The sequence below is a fragment of the Acomys russatus genome, chromosome 17 (assembly GCF_903995435.1).
Source record: "Acomys russatus chromosome 17, mAcoRus1.1, whole genome shotgun sequence".
Lineage (NCBI taxonomy): Eukaryota > Metazoa > Chordata > Mammalia > Rodentia > Muridae > Acomys > Acomys russatus.
Window position 1 is genome coordinate 30,944,267 of NC_067153.1, and position 23,005 is coordinate 30,967,271.

The following is a 23,005-nucleotide window of genomic DNA, read 5'->3' on the forward strand; positions in this document are numbered from 1 at the left end:
AAGGCTCTACACTAAGCACTTCGTAAATGTGATCGCTGAATGACATCCCCTATACGCACCCATAAAATTTGCGTAATAACACCATCACTCCACTTTTTTTTTTATTTTGATACTGTTGTCTTTATTTTATATAAACAATAACAGTTTTTTACACATGGCTTCTTTGACTAAAGTTTTTGGAGTCCATTCACATTGTGTGTATCACTGGATGATCCATTTTTAATCACTGAATATTATTCAATTCCAAAATATATCATAATTGCTTATCCATTTATCATTTAAGGATAAGGTAGCCTTGACACCTTATACATTATATAATCACATTAAACACATCCATCTCCGTTTTTGTTGATGCATAGTCATTGACCATCACTCCACTTTTAAGCACACACATTTCTATCTTCTCCATTATATCAGTTCCTTAAAACAGTTCTATATTCGATGCAAGCTCCCTTTTTGGCTTTTCGTGAACAGTACACTGAATACGCTCAATGGAAACAATGGACTATAATATTGTTTACATCCAGTCTACTTTTCAAGGTTCTATGATATGAGTGATAATTTTTTCATTATTTTGATCATTTAATTTTCAAATAAGACGACAAAACTAACTAAGTAATATATATCTTCCACATACTCGCTCCTTGTCCTAAGCAGGGATATATTCAAACAAAAACAAGCATTCATGTCCTTAGGCTATGTTGTGTTCCAGCTGCACTAATTACCGAATAGTTATAACGAGCTTGTGGAATAGATGTCATTATCCCCACTTAATTCTGAGGAACTATACTCTGTTTCAGAACCTGTCCACCATCTTAAAAGTCAAAACAAAAATACATATCTAGCACAGGCTAGAGTGAATCTAAGAGTCTAAATAGATATCTGTGCTCACAAAATTAATCATGAAAGAATTAAAGTGGCTCACTATTTTATGCTTAGAAATATAGTCTCCCAGGCAAGAATATCCCACTTTCAATAAGGCAACTCATTTGAATATTACTTCCTGCTAAGGCCTTGTTCTAAGTGTCAAGGTACAAAACAAAATCCAAGTTTATAGTTTGAGGAGGAAAAAAAGATGTAAAAAAAAAAAAATCAAAACAACACACCCTACTAGAAGTAACAAACATAGCAGGAGGAAAACGGTTAAGAGAGGTTGTTGATTCTAGTGTTACTGATGATGACTGGCATTGGGCCAGAAGTGGGAGGGATAATAACTTGAGAGTATATGGTTGGGATTTATTGAGAACTTAGGCTATGAGGTGCATCTCACTGAATTATGTACATACAACTTCTCATTTATCAGTCACAACTACACAAAACAGTCACTGTTTTTAGTTCCTTTGTCAAGAATAAGATTGAAACAGAGACAGGTTAATCGGATTGTTAGCCTTCAGAAAGCCACGGTGTTACATGGATTCCTCTAAGACCGTGACAACTTTTCGATTTTATGTAAGATACTAGCTACGGACTGAAGAATTGAAGAATTGAAAGGCAAAGAGGTAAGGAACCAATACTGCAAGTGCATAGGCAGGACTGAATGAGGTAACGTTGTTGCTATGGTTAAAGAATAAATAAGGCTCAGGAGATTCAGGGGGTAAATCCCAAGGGCCTGCAGTCCCGCCCTGAGGAGAGGCACTGATAACCGGCTGTGCTGGTGTCTCAGTCTAAAGAGGCCCGCCATGGGGCTACAGTCCAGATCTCTCAAGAGAGATGACAGCAACATGGTTTTCTTCTCTGAAGAAGTATGGCTGAGACTGGCTCTGTGAATGTTGGACAAACTTAAGAATGGAAATAGAGAAGGAATGAGAAAGAACTCTGCTGCCCAGGTGAAAATTCTTTTGGCTGGCTCTGTTGTGAGAGGCCCAAGCAGGAAGCAAAACCAAAAGAAAGCTCTCTTTTCCTCAGCTCAGGCTTCTGGTTTGTGATCTCCCTCTAGAGGCTGCAAGCAAGGAGCAGCCTGCTAAGGAGGAACACAATGAACACAGCATCTTGAAGCCAGCAGAGATGAAGCCAGAGTGGGGAGTGGAGCGACAATAGCTCAGCAACGGGCACACCCCGGCAATCACATTTCCGTTACAGGCTCTTCTCTGGCTACTTTTCAGCTTTGTTCTTTCTTTTTTTTTTTTTTTTTTAAATTTTTTATTAATGTATTCTTGTTACATCTCAATGGTTATCCCATCCCTTGTATCCTCCCATTCTTCCCTCCCTCCCATTTTCCCCTTACTCCCCTCCCCTATGACTGTGACGGAGGGGGACTTCCTCCCCCTGTATATGCTCATAGGGTATCAAGTCTCTTCTTGGTAACTTACTGTCCTTCCTCTGAGTGCCACCAGGCCTCCCCATGCAGGGGACGTGGTCAAATATGAGGCACCAGAGTTCGTGTGAAAGTCAGACCCCACTCTTTCTGTTTCAAAGTATCAGTGTCTTCTCCTTCATTCACATACTCAGTTGATGGAACTGGTTCCCATTTCATAGGAAAAAAAAATGCACGGATCCAAAAGGGAGTGTTGGATTGATTCCACCAAACACATTATCTGCCAGCAGAAGTCTGGTTGTGGCAACTGCTTTGCGAATAGATGCTCATTTAGAGCTAAACTCACTGTCATGTACCAGATTTGGGCTTTTTGTCCTTACTGATGCATGCTATTTCAGCAATCCTCTCCTCTCTCTTAGCCCAGCAACCAAGAGCTTCCTTTTATCTGCCAACTTTCATTTGTTTAGGTTGCAACTATATGATTAGTGCGGCCAATGGACTCAGCAGACATGAGAAATGTCAGTTTTCTTGGTTAAGAGCTGTGAATAATATGGAAGAGATGAGGGATGGAAGGACAGAGTGGGGAGGGAGGCTGTCAGGAGCTCCACAAGGAGACTATCAAGGCTGGTGGGTCTGGACCTAGGGTGGGGCTGCACAAACTGATGCACCAACCAAGGACATTGCAAGCAGAGAACCTAGACTCTCTGTTCAGATGTAGCCAATGGGCAGTGCATTCCCATGTGAAGAAGGGGAGGGGAGAGTAGGGGACTGCCTCTGACAGGAACTCTGGTGCCCAAGATTTGATCATTGCCCCTTGGCAAAGAGGCCCTGTGGAAACACAGAGGAAGAGGATGCAGGCTATCCAGATGAGACCGATAGGCTGTGGTCACAGAGTAGGGGAGGAGGACCCCACCTGTCAGAGGTCTAGGAGAGGGGAATAGGGCAGAAAAGGGAGGGAGGGTGGGGAATAGGAAAGATCAGAGCAAGGGGATTACAATTGAGATGTAATGTAAATAAATTATAATAAAAAATATCCAAAGAAAAAAAAAGAAAGAAAAGACAATATAATTGTAAATGTATAAGGTGAAGATAAAACCAGTGTTTCTCAGCTTGTCATGCCTGTGACCTGATGCTGCAATTTAAATAAATAAATAAATAAATAATAAAAAGCAGTGGCCCTCCCTATATATCCTTGATTGTGTGGAGACATCAGGAATGCTATTTCTTATTACTTAATTAATTATTAATTAAATCCTGATCACAGCTTCCTTTCCACCCTCTTCCTCTTCTCCTCCTCAGTCCCTCCCTCTCACCTCATCTTCCTCCCATCCTCCCTTTCTCCTCTGAAAAGGGAGGCCTCCCATGGATATCAATCTCCCTTGACATATCAAGTAGCAGAAAGCTTAGGTGAATCTTCTTCTATTCAGGCTCACTTAGGGGAAAGAGATCCAAAGGCAGGCAACGTAGTCACAGACAGTCTCTGCTCCTGGCTTAGAAGCCCCGTATGAAGACCAAGCCACACAATGGTTACAAATGCGCAGAGGGTCTAGTTCCATCCCAAGCATGCTCAGTCTCTGTGAGCCCCTATGTGCACAGGTTAGTTGATCCTATAGGTTTTCTTGTGTTGGCCTCTCGAGTTTCTTCAACCCCTCCTCCCTCTCTTCCACAAGACTCCCTGGGCTCACACCCAATGTTTGGCTGTGGTTCTCTGCATCTGCTTCCATCAGTTGCTAGATGAAGCCTCTCAGGTGACAGCTATGCTAGACACCTATCTCCAAGTATAGAGGAATATCATTAATAGTGTCTGAGGTAGGCTCTCTCTCATGTCATGGGGCTCAAGCTTAATCTCTCCTGCTCCCCTCTGGCTCCCCTCCCCACACACTCCTCTCCATCCATCCATTCAAGAAGTCTATTCTATTTCCCCTTATCAGTGGAATTCAAGTGTTCCCTCTTGGGCTTTCTTTTTTACTTAGCTTCTTTGGGTGTGTGGATTACAACATGGTTATCCTGTACTTTATGACTAATATGCACTTATAAGTGAGTACATAGCATGTCTTTCTGGGTCCGACTTAACTCACTCAGGATGATCTTTTTTAGTTCCATCCATTTGCCTGCAAATTTCATGATTTCCTTGTTCTTAATAGCCAAGTAATACTCTACTGTGTAAATGCACCACAGTTTCTTTATCCATTCTTCAGCTGAGGGACATCTAGGTTGTTTCCAGATTCTGGTTGTTACAAATAAAGCTGCTGTGAGCATAGTTGAGCAAATGTCCCTGTTGTATGGGGGAGCATGTCTTGGGTATTATGCCCAGGAGTGGTATGGCTGGGTCTTGAGGTTGCACTATTCCCAGTTTTCTGAGAAAGTGCTAAATTGACGACATTGGTCGTATAGTGATGAACAAAGCTGCCTCATCCTTAACTTCAGTCCAGACTATCTCTTTAAATTCCCAATTATTGGTTTCTTAAGCTACTTGTCTCGGACTAAGTTCTTCATCTTGTCCTACACCCCCTGACATACAGACATATTCACCTCTTTCCCTTTCCAGCTCTATTTCTGAATAGTATCTAGGCACTAACATTCAGAAATAAATGTTCATACCATTGCCCATTTTTTGCTACTAACAATGCAGACACTGACTCTCAGTAATTGAAGACTGAAAATGAAGTGAAACACTTCCCTGTTTGGGAATAAACAGGAAACATACATCAGGAAATGTGGCTGGCTCCCTGATTTGATTGCCCCTGAGCAATTCTGCTCGGTATCATGTTTATGGGGAGAATCGTTGCAGGTGCTTGTGCTTCTCTGAGTTGACACCTCACACATAAATAGGAGGCATTTTTCAGGACACCTAGAATTTAGAAATTCAGAAATTTCTAATACTGGATATGAATAGGCATCTTTGGGGTGAATATCAATTTTTCTAAAGTACTAGTGTCCTCCCTAACATTGTGTTTGACTTGTAGTTTATCTGTATTTTTTAAAAAAATCAGGTGAACAAGTGAGTTCAATAAATTGAATGAATAAAAACTCTTTGTTTTTTCCCCAAACTCCATATTTACTAATGTAACTCTGATTTTCTACACATGTTTCTACTTAGATAAATCACCACCACAGTTGAAAAATGAGTAGTAAATTTTATGGCACTTGAAAATTACAAAAATAGCAATAAAAAGAGAAAGAAAAATAATTGTATGTCCATATCACCCAGTGTCTCTTTCTGTACTCCCTTTATAGTCAATGTGAAAGGTGATCTAATGTGAGATGTGGAAAATTTCCTCTGTTGCCTCCTATGTAGAAAGGATTGGAGGCTGAATGGAGAGGCAGGTGCTTCTTGTTTATGTGTTACTAGAGCTGAGAAACTATCTTAACTATCCTCTTCATGTCTTACAGCAGAGGAAAGTGCATAAAAAACAGAATTAATTCACTAAGGACCTTTTTGAAGAGGTTATTCTTCAAAATGCACACATTGTTTCATTGCATTGTTTCTGTTCATTCCATTCTTTCCAAGGCTAACTTGTGGTTTACAACATCTTCAGCATAGCTGATATTCTCTATCTACAATATCTCCAATACACCCAAGAATTAAAAATATAAGAAAATAATATTTGATGGTACTATTGAACTGTGAGCAGTAGCCATACCATTTTTATGGATGTAAATATGACAATTAAATTATCAGCAATCATCTGTGCTTTTGAAGAAAGGAAATATAGGACCATTTTATTGATGCTTTATCTCCAGAACTGGCACTCCTAAAAGGGGTATATTTAGACATCACTCATCTCTTCTTGGTTCTTACATTTGAAGTTGGTTCTAACAATTGTCAAGCATTACCACATGGCCTTTGACCCCCATCTTCCTCTCCAAATGAATTCTTATTCATGTGACCAGGATGATTTTTTAAAAACTGCCCCCAATTCTTAGATCAATGTCCATTTCCCCTAGGCCAATCTGTTAACTAAATAGGTTCTTTCTACCAATAAAGAATTGAAAGCTAAAAAGAAAATTTCATAGCAGGCTTCCTTATTGTAATGGAAAATATTTCCACCATGATTTTGCTTATTGAAAAAAAAAAAGACAAATTAACCTGAATGCTCTTCTTCCTGATTTTATTCTAAACAACATATATTAACATTTTAAAATAGAATTTAAACAGGTGCCCACTAACAGAATGACAAGTGTTAAGTGTGAAATTTGAAAGTTAAGAAACTAAACCACATATGGTCACTATTTTTTTCCTTTAAAACATCCGCCTGCACTGGCCTGTTCAGTGGCCCCATCACTGTCAAGCCAAGAAGTGCATATCCACAGACATTTGTTCGGTGCCTTTAACTATATCTGTAATTAGTCATTTAAACAGATTGCCCTGTGATCCAAAATTGGAGGAGAAGAGAGATGAACTGAAAAAATAATGTCCCAAAGGTACTTTTTAGGGGGAGTTAATGTGTACAACAGGCTTTTCTCTGTGAAGGAGTCTTTGTGTTACATCTCATTAGGTGGGAATGGAGCTAGCAAGCAACCAAGACTATAAAATATATGTGACTTAGAATAGGTCATTTTTTTCCTTTTTGACACCAGGATTCTATAGAGGTTTTTGTTGACTTCGCAATATCAAGTGATCTAATTTTGCAATGGGCTAGCTAGAAACTAGAAGAAAATATACTCGGTAAGAATGGATTGAGCCAGAGACTAAAAGAGGTAGCTCAAGAGGGGTGAGGGTACTTGTTTTTGCAGGCATGGGGATCTGATTTGGAACCCCAACACCCACATAAAAAGTAAGATGTGGCTGTCTGTGCCTACAACTCCCGCTCTGTAGTGGGTGGAGACAGGAGGATCCCTGGGGTTTGCTGGTTGTCAGTCTAGTTCCAGCCTCACGGAGAGAACCAGTCTCAGAGGACTAAGGCAGAGAGTGATGGAGCAGGACACATGGTGCCCTCTCCCATCCCTTAGTCTCTAAAGAGTATGCAAGTGCAAGCACAATAGCACACACACACACACACACACACACACACACACACACACACACACACACACACACACCAAAATATAAATGAATAAACATTTATACAAAACTGTTTTTTGAAAGGAATGAGTTGGGGAAAAGAGATGGGGAGAAAGAAAGAGGAGGTAGTGTGACATTTCATAGGAGTTGGGCAAGACTTAAGAAAGCTATGACTTCCCACTTGAAACTGGCCAGTTGCACGTTTTCTGCTAATACATGTACTTTGAGTGACTAATTAAGCTTCTGCTTCAAAGACGAGAGTAGAAGTTTTCCGTGAGTGACAGGAGGAGATTGGACTGATTTAATTAGTCCGTGACTCCCTCAGCAGGAAGCGTTCTCTCTGTAAATGCCTTTATCTCAGCAAGTCTCAACTACTCCTTCTTACAGAAAGGCTGTTTAATTTTCACCAGCCATTTTGCCTGTCCGTAGTGATATTTGTGCTGATGACTTAGGAGCTTCTAAAGAGCTGGATGATTTAAAGCTGTATTTGTTCCATATATAGACATCCTCACCTTCATATATAATAGTTAATATGTCCGGAATGATGACCAAACACTTCACACAGGTCTAGCTCTTCTAATTATGCCATTTATAAAAGATACTCAGATGTCTAAGTAGGAAAGTCTTTCCCACTCAGGAAATGGAGGGTCAGAGTAACAAGCTTGAGAGGTTACAGAGCCAATAAGATGAAGAACTGGGATCCAAATTTAGATAATCTAACTTCCAGTTGATGCCCCCATGCAGAATCATTCTCTCGGTCATGTCCTTCAGAATTCCCGTTTTCCATCTGCAACCAAACATATGGAACACATAAATTTCTTTTATGAGCCCTAACATCACCATAGAGCCCTAGATGAATCTCATCTCGGTGCTGGAGGATGGAGAAGCATATTAAGGATGCAGATGACGATGAAGTTGACCTGCTTCCAGTGCTCAGAAGAATGAGGCATGTTGCTTTGACAGAAATGATGTTTTGAAGGCTTGGGGAATACAAAACCTCAAAGCAAAGGATTCTGTAGTGTTCCAGTCACTTCAGTGGCTCAGAATTCTGACCATGCTAAGGAAGGGGCAAATGGTAAGTCAAAACTTTGCAACTAACAGATAGAGTATTAGCATGCTTGGCAACATCTGGTTTTTCATCTTAAGATTTTTTTTAAATCTTTGTTTTAAGTTGTCTTGCAATTTATCATCTAGATCTTCTGAGTAGCTGATTAAAGGTGTGGAACTTCTAGATTAAAAAAATAGAAATTTCACAGGATTAAGTAGAAACCATGAGACAATTCCTTGGTAGACACATCATTGTCCCACCTTCATGATTGCCTGGCATATGGTGAATTTTTATATAAAATAAAATCTCACCATGATTTGTTGAAATTGTCCTGGAACCAGTGTATTTGCCAGATCGTTTTACCATTAGTACTCTGATCCTCACAAAATATGAAAATAAGGAGTCATTCCATAGCTCTTGCCACAGAGGAACCAAACTTGCATGATCTGAGCCATGGAGGAAGCCAGATGTGGCTGGAGACATGAGAAACTCGAGCAGTTGCCTGAAAGTGCTCACTGAAGAGGGGGACACATCAGTTTGTCTCCACTGAGCAGGGACAGATGTCAGCAGAATACTAAGCAGCATGTCAGTGGAGCTGACTGATCTGAAGAGATTGCACAGATCTGACCTCCTCTGTCAAAATCAATGTGTTCCTGGCCTTCAAAATTCCAGAAAAATACAAATACAAATGAAAAAGCAGTGGCAAGGCCAACCTCTAGCCTCAGAGTCATTCCCTCAACAATCATTAATGCCTTCTAGGTTCCTGTCATACTGCTGGAGACTGGAAATGATACAAAGGTCATCTAAGACTGGACTACTATTCTCTACATACTAATAACCATAGAACTGCAGAATTCTATGATGTTAAAAAATCACAGAGCTGAAAGAGTCCTTTCCCATACACTCATTGCTTTTCACATAGATGTCTTACAGAAAACCACAAATGTGCCTTGCCGACTTTCGTGCTTTTGCCTAGAAAGGCCTGTTCTTATCTGCTTGGAACCCCATTATATAATTCAAAGTCCAGCATGGCTGTTATCATGATGGCATACAGCTGGATGCTTACTCAGCAACTCTTACCATTCGCCTTCATCCTACAATGTGAGATGCTGCTGTACTTATCTAAGCATATGTCCAGCTCTCCTCTTCTATAGCTTCCAGTTTATGATTGAGGTTCTTTCAGCCTGTGCTTCTTCCTTGGAGTCATCCCTAGGCAATTTACATAAACGCAGAAGCAGAGGTTATAAACCATGGCTACTGACTTGTGATTTCCCAGACATCAGCCTGCACACTTTTATTTTAATTGAATTACCAGAGGATGTGTGATTTACCACTGTGGGCTTGAAGCATACACTATGTCTACTTTTTCTTTATGACCTGTTGCCCAGCACAATGCCTGTTGCAATGCAAGTGCTCAGCTAGTACAATTGGAATCAATAAAGTCATTTCGTCTTCATTTCTCCTTTTAGGTTAATTATGTTGACAACTTGGTGAGTAAACTTTGAATTTTGTGTGTGTGTGCTCTTCTTAGAGCTCTCTGGGTTCCTGCAAGCACATTCCTTGGTGGGTTTCGAGATATAAACTCTGTGGTAGACAGAAATGTTCTTTTTTGAGCAGCATCTCTTTGAAATTTTTATGTATTAATGGCCTGCTAATAATCACATTAGAATTTAAAAATAGAAAGGATTTATTGTCAAGAGATGATAAAGAAATAACTTGAAAAGAATTTTGTATATTTATACACATGTCCAAATGCAGACTAAAACAAATTATCTATTTTAAGGACTACAACCAATTTTCTATTAACTTCCTGCACATTTATATGCTTATAATTAACATATTGGAATGGAATTTGTTTTCTCTCCTTATTAGAGGTAAGCACCAATGCTTAAAATAATGTATTACACAGTCAGGAACTTGGAATGATGTAGACCTGTCTTGCCAATTGTTCTCCTTCCCAGAGGAGGTCCAGAAAGAAGACCTATAAATATCAGAATACAAATCAAAATACCACTTGATTAATATCTGAGTCAGAGTCCAGTAATTCAATGAAATGTTTTGGGGGCTGGAAAATGAAATAAGCCATCAATTTTTCTGTGATTTAACCTTAAGACTTGAGAACAGCTTATTCAATCTCCTTGTGCAAAAGAAGGAATGAGAGAGAGATGGATAGGTGGCCACATTTACCAAGGACCTTTCCTTATCTACTCAGCCCTGTGCTCAGCAGAATTGGAAAGAAAAAGAGTCGACAATGCCTGGGTCTGGCTCACCAGGACATATTCTGCCTAGTTTATATACCAAAGGGAAGAGAGAGAAAGATTCGTGAACAAGTTACTCTACCTTTGATACACCATAACTTTGTGTATCTAGAGTTAGCCCAATGAACGTTCTAGTTTCAGATGAATCGTATTAAATTTTCTGCCTCTTTAATGAAGGGTTCTGAAAATAAGAGTAATGGACCCACCCTGAAAGGCACCCTCAAGTTCTCCTTCTGATTCTTGGCTTCTTGTTCAAGCTCCAAATCCTCACAACCCCCACTTTTCCCCAACAGTCTGTAAATCTACCCACCTGCCCCTCACCCCCCACCCCCGCCTCTGTGTGTGTGTGTGTATGTGTGTGTGTGTGTATGTGTGTGTGCATGCATGCATGTGTGTGTTGGTGTATGTGTGTTGGTGTGTGTGTGTGCGTGCATGTGTGTGTGTATGTGTTGGTGTATGTGTGTTGGTGTGTGTGTGCATGCATGTGTGTGTGTGTGTGTTGGTGTATGTGTGTTGGTGTGTGTGTGTGCATGCATGTGTGTGTGTGTTGGTGTATGTGTGTTGGTGTGTGTGTGCAATTAGCAAATGCCACTAGGCCCTGAGGGAGATGCTAAATACGCTGTCAAGCAAAGGACAGTGTTCCCAATAACAACAAATGATTCAGAGACAGGGCCTCTCTGCGTAGTCCTGGCTATCCCAGACTCACTTTTGTAGACCAGGCTGGCCTCAAACTCACAGAAATCCACCTTCCTCTGCCTCCCGAGTGCTTGGATAAAAGGTATGAGCCACTGTGCCTGGCTTATTCTATTCCTTTGAAGAGTGAAAACTAATCATTTGAACACACTTCTGCAGCAATAGCCAACCATTTAAACAGATTACTTGGTCAGAATGAGAGAGAGAGAGAGTAAAACAGAACATGGGGGGAGGATGTATTCAAAGAGAAAGCATAGGTACGCTTCAGGATAGGGTAGATCTTACATTGCGTCTTAGCTTGCTTCTCTCTCCAACTTCATTTCTTTTATGGTCTTTAATTCATTTGTTTAGAACACCATTGGCAACAAGGGCCTTCCTCAAGTCCTCACTCCACCAACTTCTTCAGGGTGATAAGTCCCTGGTTTAATTCTTTTTTCCTATGTTTTTATTTAATTTACTACTACTACTACTACTACATTCCAACTACAATTTCCTCTCCCTCCTCTAGTCCCAGTCCCTCCCCCTCACCTCTCCTTTACACCCCTCTATCAACTCCTCCTCCATTAATCTTCAGAAAAAGGGAGGCCACCCATGGATATCAACCAAACATGGTGTATCAAGTTGCAGCAAAATTAGCCACCTCTCCTCATATTAAGGCTAGACGAAACAACCCAGTAGACAGAAGGGTCCTAAAGGCAGACAACAGAGTCAGAGACAGCTCCTGCTCCCACTGTTAGGAGTCCCACAAGAAGACCAAGCTACATAACTGTAACTTATGTGAAAAGGGCCCAGGTCAGTGCCATGCATGCTCCCTGGTTGGTGGTTCAGTCTCTGTGAGCCCCAATGAGGCCAGGTTAGCTGATTATGTACATTTTCTTTTGGTGTCCTTAACCCCTCTGGCTCCTACAATCTTTTCTCCTCCTCTTTCACAGAATTTCTTATGCTCCACCTAATGTTTGGCTGCAGGTCTCTGCATCAGTTTCCATCAGTTGCTGGATGAAGTGTTTCTGATGACAGTTGAGCTAGGTACCAGTCTATGAATATAGCAGAATAGCATTAGGAATCATTTCATTGAGCTTTTGGTTTTGGTTTTGCCAGTCATGTTTAGTTCTATCCTAGATCACTGAGCTATTTAGCCTCTGGGTGCAGGTCCTCCAGGCTGTGTCAGAGGTGGACTCCTTCTCATGGCGTGGGTCTCAACCTGGTGTGATTCTTATAGAACCTGGCTTCTCCTCCATTCCACCTGAGCACAGTTTTGTTTTTGTTACAGTTCACGTCTCAGTTTTGTTGCTGTTTTCTCTCAGATATTCTTCATGCACCTGCCTCCATCTCACACCCTCTCTTCCTGCATATCACTGCAGGATAGTAGTAACTCTCAGTTGTCTTCATCTATACAGTATCTGTCTCCCCCAACAAAAGAAAAAATAGCTCTCTCCAGGCAAATGTTAACATTTGCTTCATTCACCGATAACAGTTTGAAGAACCTCACTAAAACTCACAATGATATTTAATTCCCCTGGTGGACTCTGAAGAGATTAGAAGCCTAATCTAACCTTGGTTTAGGAGTATCAAACCTTTGGGAGGTAATGTTCAATAAGAACAAAAAGATGGAGGCCCTAATTCAGTGAGGCAGTGGCTGCATATGAAAGAGGAAGAAAGAAGTAAGCCAGGACGCTCAGGCCCTTCCCATCCCATGAGGCTCTATTCTGTCTAGGGACTCTATAAACTACCATTACCATCCGCAGAAGCAAGTACTCATGTGTAGCTTCCCAGCCTTCAGAGCCATGAGCCACACAAACTTTTGTTTCCTCTTTACTCCTAGTATAATTCAGTTACAGAAATAAATAACAAAGCGTTTCCCCAGTCTTCATCCCGAGTCTGGCATCAAAAATATATCTTGAGCTAATGAATAAATTACATTTTTCAAAATTACTTTATACTCTCTGATTTTTATGTTCTGTCTATATAATAATAGTATCAAGTTGAAATTCTGAGAGCTATGTTGTTGGGAAACAAAGTACAGCAATTAAACAATAGTGATCCATAAATACTGTGAAAATTTTGAGAGGTATCTTAATTCTTTGACTGGATTCCTTCCCATGTGACCTGGATAAGAATCATTCCATTGTGTGCCTCCTCATTTTCTTACATTATTAAATTACACTTTATGAAAGCATCAAAAAGTTAGCAATTTCAGACATTTTTCCTTTTCCCACACCCTTTGCACAGAAAATTACAATAGAATTCAATATTCCACAACACACGGGACTGTAATTTATATGCAAGATTAAAAAAGGGGAGTTCTGCTCTATTTCACAAATAATAAATTTCTCATTGAGGATGGTGAACAAGTCAAATTCAAATGCCTCAAGATTCTCTTTAAATACTTGCTTCTCAGGCTGAGAATTCCTGGAAAGGCATTCCTGAATTCTGCTATACTCATTATTAGAGGGAAGTGAACCATTTATTTCCTGTGGTTGCAAATATCTGTTATTTCAGTCACAGTGAGGAATAATCCATATATGCATTCCTATAATTGAACACAACTACTGATTAGTAAATAATCCAAGAAACTGATGAATCTCGTGGCATCTTCATTCATGGTGGATGGAACTAAATAAAAAGTAGGAATGTGTGCATTGCATTGCCACAACATTCTCAAATCTAGTCCACTGGCTGCTTAATTGTGTGTCATAGAAACTTGGCAGCAGCTTGTCATGGCCTATGAAACGCAGGAAGATGGCAGTGTATGACCGAGCTAGTCCTGTGGGTCTTCACAGAGAAGGCAGCTGGGGTCCTGGTCTGCTGCAGATTCTATCTGAATGGTGAGGGAGTGCAGATCAATGCTACTGCTGAGGACACAAGCAATGTCTGTCTGCACAGACTGGCTGTCCTGGCTGGCAGCTGTTAATAAAAAAAAAAAACAAAGAACACAGAACGATTAACACAGATAATGTGATGATAATGCAGTCCTGTTCTCTCTCTCTCTCTCTCTCTCTCTCTCTCTCTCTCTCTCTCTCTCTCTCTCTCTCTCTCTCTCTCTCTCTCTCTTTCTCTCTCTCTGTCTCTGTCTGTCTGTCTGTCTGTGTCTCTCTCTCTCTCTCTCTCTCTCTCTCTCTCTCTCTCTCTCTCTGTGTGTGTGTGTGTGTGTGTGTGTGTACACAGAGACACACAGACACAGAGAGGAAGAAGCAGTTGGTTCTGACACTCAGTTCTGTTCACACAGACAGTGCATCCTAGCATAGCAAAGGACCTATTACGACAGGTACTCTTCCTACCCAGTTACCTCTTCAGTCTGGCACTGGTAGGAGCTTCATATGGAAGGTGAGACAAGACTTGGAAAGAAGCAAAACAAGACTGAGCTATTGTGTCTTATCAGGCCCTGCTCCCAGCTCCCAAGGATCTCCCTCTTGCCACTCTCAGATTTAATTAGAATTCATATCAAGACAAGTGGCAGGAACAAGGAAGCATTTAGAGTTCCCCACAGACCTTCCTTCCCTAGAGCATCCGCCCTCATTGCCATCCTTTTTTCTGTCTTAAGTAATATCAGGGGGGCTCTGAAGTCTCCTTGGTATCCTGATAGTTTACTATAGTCTTGTACTTGTGGTGAAATATTTGTATGGAGGATGCTGTAAATTTCTGGAAGTCATATCTGAGCCCCTTGGAGAAGATGGAGACCTCTGATGAAGTAGAGCCTTCAAATGACTGGCACTGATGATCTCATCCTTTGCCTCTAAGTAATGTCTTACATCATCTTTAACAGCCTAATGTACTACCCTGGGCCTGCATTTTCTCTTAAGAAGAAGACACACTTCCTACTTCCCAGCTCTCCCAGTCTGAAAATTTGTCACGAACATAATCCCCTTCTACTTGAAAAAAAAGCAGGTTAGAGTTTACACTATGAAGCCCCTTGAATGGCCATGGATGTCTGACCACCCTTCAACACATCTATTCGCTTGTTGGAATTTCAAAGTGGAGCCTCCATCTCCCTTCTGTCTTCTTCAGGGTCAGAAAAGTATCTTGTACATGGGAGATACTCCATTGAGATTCTTTATTATCTAATCGTTCCTATTATTTAGACTGAGGGGGTGCTTAGAAAAACAGGTAATGTCATTTTTTTCTGAGAATGAGGACCTGAAGTAGGGGAGACATTTTAGCCCTTTGTACTGTCTTTCTATCCTAGGCAATCAGCACAAAGGGTGCCATTGGGATTACGGTTGCTATGACAACATTGATAAGTGGGTGGGTTTTCAGAGGTCCTTGGTAGAGCAACACATTTCACAGTTGTTTTGACAGATAATAGCTAGTCAGGGCAGCTCTAAAAGGAAGAGAAATGACTGACATTTCAGGGTATGGAGTGAATCTTGCCCAGGGTGCTTACAAAACTCACTGACCTGTAACAACATGAACAGAGAGAATCACTTGGTTCACTGTTAGCGACCAGATGTGTAGATTGTGCACGGAGATCACACCGTCGACACCAAGGATGAGCTCTTTCACACTGTTGTAACTCAGACCCTTTGGAACACCTGACAGAAAAAAATTATGACCCTCTTGTTACTTATATAAATGCATTCACTCCAAGGGCTAAGTGTGTTGCACATTCCCTACAAGAACACCAACTTCTGTCCAGTGCCTGTATTTGTTTGTACTTCAAATGTTTTAAAAATTCTGACTCTGTCAAAGGCTTTATCATCAGTCTCAAGTCCACAGACAAAATAATCACAGAATTTACTCAGAGACATCTAGTAACAGTAATTATCCTAAAAATACTAACAGTGCTTTCTTAAACTATCTCTGCACATGCTCTACAAGGCATAATAAAACAACTTGGGGTTTGGTATCATAAATCTTGGGTTTGCATTCTGACTGTACTTACCATGAATTTTCTCAAATTGTGATTCTCTCTGACCCTCATCAGATGCATAGAAAAACATGGACAACAAAAGCAATGCATAGATCATGAATGATGTGGGGACCTTATGGAACAAGTCTGATCTTTGTAGATTATAATGCTATGCAATGTTGATTATCCAATGGACCACTCCAGGAACTATGCTAAGAGAAAATGCTAATGTTGCAATGATACTTTATCATTTGGTTTGCAAATTTCCCATTGTTTTAGCTGTAAAGGTCAGCATTCAACATCATCACAGACTATAATAATTTGACTATCATTCTTCTTTCTAAATGAATCAGGTAGAACACATAGGAAGGTGGAAAAACCACCAATCAACTTGGTTTCAATTTTTTTTCAATTTATTTTTGACAGGTTCTCACTATGTAACCATGCATGGCCTGAATTTGTTATATAGTCAAGGCTGGCCTTGAACTTGAAACAGTCCTCCTGCCTGTACCTCCTAGTTGCTGAGCTTACAGGCATTTGCCACTATACCTGGCTACCTGTTCTTTGAGGCTGAACTAGTCTTGGCATGGATGTCATATCTAACTACTGAGATACAGTCTGGTAACTTCAGAAAACAACAGTTCTTCAACTGTGCTATGCCAAATGAAAAGGAAAGCATCAAAATGCAGAGTGGATGGGAGACGTGTCTAGTAAGTTTTAGTCATGAGTCTTGACAGTGAGGGTTACTTCTGTCATCTATTTTTGGTTGACTGGAAGACCCATGGAGCCATCTAGGCAAACTATAAGAATACTTGGGAGCACACTGTCTATGGACAATGACGTTAGTAGGCAAAATATCCTACCGTGGGCTAATAATGAGCTTAGTACATCATTTTCCCCAGCTTCTCATTGGCCGCCCTTCCCCAACCATGTTAAAATCCCTCAGCTCTTCTTGCATACTGTTCTACTCTTTCTTGTAGTTTAGACAATCCTTCATTCAGGTATGGCTCCCTTCACTAAGAGGGCATCAATCACTGCTTTGCTCAACTTAGTAAGTCTAATTTTAAAGACATGATTTAAGTATTTGCTGAACAAATAAATATTATCCCAGTGTTCTCATACTTTGGAATACACAAGACCTAAGTGATAACTTATAATGATGCCTAAGAAGAAAACTCCTCTTGTCTTTCTTAGATATTTTCCAGTATACTTGGCAATATAGTTATATTTTTACAACATGTTCCTCTATTGTTGTATTTAGTGCTTATATTTGATATCTTTATATATATTTTCTATTTGTTTTGTATAATCAGAAATCAAATACTAAAAATCCTTATCATTCTAATTTTCCCTTAAAATACAAATTAACAGAGAACATGCCTTGCAGTGGTCCCTTTTGTGATCAAAGGGAAATGAAGCATCAATCTTAGGAATACTGATGCAAGCACTCCTACCTTCCATAAGTAAGATGGTAAAGTCTTTTAAGATCGTGATGGTGCTGGCCAAAACCAGGACGGAAAAGATAAATGTACACACTGGGTCGGCAATTTTGTAGTCAGGCTGGAAAACACAGCAGCTTTAGTTAACTGAGTTCAACCTTTCTATTGAGAAACCCAGTTGATAAAATAAGCAGACATTTCAGAGTCCTCCTTTCTCCACCACCCACTTACCTTCCTGGCCCTTGGCATTCAACTCAAAAGCAGGGCTCTTGTCCTAGGGACTTGCTTTCTCTCATAAGGACATACTCTGTTACTGCTTTAAATTTCCAGTGACTAAGGAATGGAGGCTTCTGGAAGTGTGTTCCTCACACCTTAAGAATTAAACTAAAATATATTCTTAAGTATTCTCTTAAAAATACCTGATTTATAGTTTCAAAAATTAATATGAGAACACTGCAGTCATGATCAATGCTTTTCAACCCTAACTAGGGCAAGGGAGGAAAAGGGGCTATCAACTATCTCAGCCTTTAAAGCACAAACCAAAGCGTGATTCTTGATATTCTCTCTCTCTCTCTCTCTCTCTCTCTCTCTCTCTCTCTCTCTCTCTCTCTCTCTCTCTCTCTCTCTCTCTTCACCTATTGATTGATATTCTTGAAATCAAGTGATATAAGAGCTATTCTGATTTTACTAAAGCTCAGTAGCACAGAAAAGCCCGAGATCCACTTCCTTTGGGGAAATGTAGCATAAACTTGACCTTTGTGTGGTAACTTTGGTTATCTTTCTAAAGTTGTTACATGGGATTTTATCAGTTACACTTCAAAGAAAATCACAAATTAAGATATTTGCTAAATTCATTGAGGAGGCCAAGGATAGGTGGGTTGCAGCAAAGCTGGGAAAATTCTGCTATAGGTTTCAGATGCTGTCTGATGGCATTATTAGCTTTTGGATTGGTGAAAGCTTGTGGTCTGTTAAGAATGTACTGCATGGTTTTGTTTTGTTTTCTTTTTAATTGAAATAGATTGTTGAATACAATATATTCTGGTTATAGTTTCCCCTCCCTCAACTCCTTTCAGATCCTCCCCACTTCCCTACCCAACCAAATCCACACTCCTTCTTTCCCTCATTAGGATGTACACAGGCACCTAAAATAATAATAATAATAATAATAATAATAATAATAATAATAATAATAATAATAATAATAATAATAATAATAATATAAAACCAGAATAGAATAAAACAGAAGAAAAATGCCAAAATGTAAGCTCAAGAAACACAAATAGATGCTGTGATATACACATTCACACACACAAATCCCTCACACACACAGAAAACCAGAAGCCATAATACATCTGCAAAGGACTTTTAAGGTTAAAACAAACAAACAAACAACAAAACCCCTGAAAAAGCATTGATACAAACAACTTCCAATCGACTTCATTTTGTTTTGGCATTTACTGATGGACACCGAGCCTGCCCTTAAGTATGGTTTCTATAACTGGTTAGACTCTATTGGAGAATTAACTAATTAAAATCGCTAACTTTTCAGTTGTGAGCAGTTATCAACTGGAAACATCTTCTGGGTTGGAGTGGGGGCTTGTGTCCACTTCCCCTCTCAGCACTGGGACTGACAGGGGCAGCTACCGTCTATTTGAGTTCATATTTGCCCAGGTCTCACTGTGTTGAGGAGGCGTGTTCCGTTGGTATTCACCATCCCCTCTGGCAAACTCACACTATTCATCGTTATGATTTTAAACTGTCTTTGCCTTTGACTTGAAGCTTTTATTTCACTTTCATAGTTTTTATTTATTTACTGACTTGAAGCTTTTAAGGTGCATTTTCCCCATCTGAGCTCAGACATCTCTTACACTTTTTACTTATATATTGTCACACTTTAGGGAAAAAACACTATTCTCTCCAAATTGGACAATCATAACATCATGAAGCAAAAAGGCAGAGTGGACCGCTATTCTCTTGCCGTACTCTCCTGTCCCAAACACACGTTTGTTGATGCGTGCTCAAATATTAGGAAGGAGAGACCCTTCTCCTTGTTCATCCTGTCCCAGAGCTCTGCTTTGGCAGAGAAGAGGTCCCCACTGCACTGAGGATAAGATCAGCAGGTCCACTCTTAACCCTTTCTCAGCCAAGCAGTAGGCACAAGCCCCGCCCTCAGTAAATTGGACTCCTTTCCAAGAAATATGATTCTCGGAGGACTGGAGATATAGCCCATGATTAATAGCTAATGATGCTCTTGCAAATAACCTGAACTCAATTCTCAGAACTCACATCAGGCCGCTAATAAATGCGTGTGACTCAAGCCCCAGAGGACCCAACCCCTCTGACCTCTGTGGGAACCTGCATTCATGTGCACATACTCACTCAGCGACTCATTGTTGGACATAATTTATAAAATAAACATAAATAAATCTTTAAGAAGTATTACTCTCAACAGCGATAATAAGAACAAGTAAATTACTTGATCAGACACATTAATTTCAGCACGATACCTATAGATACCAAAACGTGCCCTATTTCTACCTTGATTTATGTCTCTGAGTTCATTGCATAAAATTCAGCCAATAAGTGTAATTTAAATAAGCTGGCTATTTTTTCCATTGTTTACATCTCAAGAAACCCAAGGTGTTCCTGCTTTCATTGGTTTACCTCAACACCATATCAGAAGGATCTTTTTTGAAAGACAGCTCTTTGGAATCCAGGAAAGACTGAGGCTTCAGGATTTGTTTGTTTTAGCTTTGTACATGGTTTGTGCAGGTAAACACAGGCAGAGAGAACTGGTAATATCCGAGACTTAGCTTCAATGCTAACTCATCCATAGAATAACTATGACTACTAAACACACTCACCTTAAAGTAGATAATAAGAGCACTAATTAGCACACTGATACTCTGAAATACATCCCCCAGGGCATGCACAAAGGCTGCTGTGACACTGGCATTTGCTTGTATGTCCTTGTGGTTGTGGCCAAGGGGCCATTGGTGCAAAATTGCAGTTAGTCTGAAAGAGGTAACAAAGTTTCTGACACACAATAAACCTTTAAAAGCCTACACAGCATAATGAAGGAGTCATCAGTAGCATTTAATATCCAAACTGTCAGGCAGTTAAAATGTCAGTGCTTCACGGTACACCATCTTGGACTTATGTTTGAATATAAATACATCTTAGAACTTTAAAAAATACTCTCAGGAGTAAAAACTTCATAAATTTACCTCTTTTATCTGAAGAATTCACCAAATAATTCTTTTCTGTTCCACAGTGAAACTGAAAAGCATTACATGAAAACCAAACATTGATCTCATTAGGCAACTGTTGGTTACCCCAAACTTGTAAGTGCCACTATTGCAACACTGAGTGTATGTTGTCATTGTGGGTTATGGGCTTATAGCTGGCTCAGATTATCAGTTGTTTATCACCCTTGGCAGTTTGCATAGAGCTTTGAAATACTGTGAGAGTTAGATCACAGGGAGATCAGCACCAGGTCAATTCTTGCTCTGTTCCTTCTGTGTATAAAGTATGTGGTGTCTGCAGCGACTAAGATCTTACCTTCAAGTTCTAGAAGACAAGAAAAGACAACAATGGCTGACATTTCTTGAGGAAATCTCTTGGTCTCCCTTGACCAACCTTTAAAAAGGGGTTTCCTTTGTGTAATACTGGGTTTTTGTTATACAGACTATGGCTTTTGGAAGGAACATTGTCAATCAAACTATCTGTATGTTTATGTGCACATGTGACAGTACTTGTGTGTGTGCATACTCAAGTGTACATGTGCATGTGGAGGCCAGAGAACCACCTTGCTCTAGGAGCTCTCGACCCTGTTTTTGAGATGGGTCTTCTTAACCTGAGACTCTCACTACGTTAGCTAAGAAAGCTGACCAGAAAAATCCAGGGATCCTCCCATCTGTCTTCTGTGGCTTCTGGGGCTCAAACTCAGGTCCTTGTGTTTGCTATGCAAGCACCTCACTGACAGAACTATCTCTTCTGCTCTCAAAGTAGGAATCTTTCATTTTTTATTGTATTTAATTGGTTCATTTGAATGATTATATGAAATCTGAATAATTTTTTAATGGTCAGTGAACAAAATACTATGTCTGTATATATACTTATTATGTTTATTTATACTGAGAGTTAAATCATCTGATAGAGTATAAAGAACACGTGTGTCATTTATATACACAAACACACACACACATACACACAAACACACACACACACAAACACACACACACAAACACACACACACACAAACACACACACACACACACATTACAACATATTAACATATTAACATATTGCAAAAGTTTAGCACATATCTTCCAAGCAAACTGACAAGGAAAGAAATACATCATGTTTGGGTAGTGTAGCTGTTAAATCTCAGGCCATTACCAAAAGCAGAATCACAGCTACCCACCAAGACTTGATCATTCCATAATGCAGTTTTCAAATTGCCAGCATTTGGATAGAAATTCACTGCCAACTATGAGTTATCATCCCACACACCCCAGATCTATAGATCTTCCACATCTGTTATTTATGCTAATCAGATTGTCATTTGTTCTTTTACTTGTTTTATTTTAAGGTGACGGGGACACATATTTAGGCACTGTTAAATATTTGTATCATGAACTGGTTATGATATCTTGCTAGTATACATTTGTGGCAGAGATAGCAGGAATCACACACACATTTATATTTATATTTACAGAAAATTATCACTGCAATTGACCAACAGAGGAGTCTACACACAACAACTGGCCTGAATTCACAAATTAATCAGAAATACCTTCACCTTCAAGCTCTGTCTACAACTTTTATCAGTGACTCCCTTCACAGTTGACATTAAAACTTTCTGATCTGATTTTGGGTTCCCAAAAAGCAGATTTACCCCTAAATTTCAGTTCGGATACCTCTGTATATCCTGACAACACAGTATCTAGCAGTCCTGGAAACCTACATTCTCAGTTCCTGGAGGAACCATTCTAGTCACTCTATATAATTGATTCTTTAAAATGTTCAAAACACTGCAAGGGCCAGAATTTTGACCCTGAAACATATTCCAAAGTTTAAGGTTTCGAGTCAGTTTAGATTGTGTGTAAGATGCTCAATTTGTATATGATTTTCATCTTACTGAATTAATAAATTACCACTCTCGTTGGGAGCATAAAACAACATGAACTTATTATCTTACAGTTCTGGAGGTGAGAAATCCAAAGTAGCTTTGAAAGACTGAGTCCTTTCTGGAGGAACTTGTGGGAGGGATTTTTTCCCCTAACACTTTTCATGCAGTAGCATGTTACAAAGATAAACTTGACTCTGATGGAAAGGAAACTCCTCCACTTTTGGTTTGGTTGACACATACAAACGTGAAGAGCACTTTACAAAGATACTGCAGAAGAGAATTTAAACACAAAATCCACACTACAGTGAGTAATTGCTACGTCTCTGTC

At 39.9% G+C, this 23,005-nt stretch overlaps 1 protein-coding gene across 2 annotated transcripts in view; it reads right to left on the bottom strand.

The window, feature by feature from the left end:
* Positions 1 to 14,016: 14,016 nt before the first annotated feature.
* The window catches only part of Slc30a8 (solute carrier family 30 member 8), a 28,852-nt gene continuing 19,863 nt past the window's right edge, over positions 14,017 to 23,005 (bottom strand). For both annotated transcript variants that reach the window (XM_051160551.1, XM_051160550.1), the window contains 4 exons: positions 20,408 to 20,558; positions 17,559 to 17,664; positions 15,653 to 15,787; positions 14,017 to 14,162 (listed from right to left, as the gene is read on the bottom strand). In XM_051160551.1, the coding sequence (XP_051016508.1) occupies positions 14,017 to 14,162; positions 15,653 to 15,787; positions 17,559 to 17,664; positions 20,408 to 20,558 (538 nt within the window). The remainder of the gene's footprint in view (positions 14,163 to 15,652; positions 15,788 to 17,558; positions 17,665 to 20,407; positions 20,559 to 23,005) is intronic.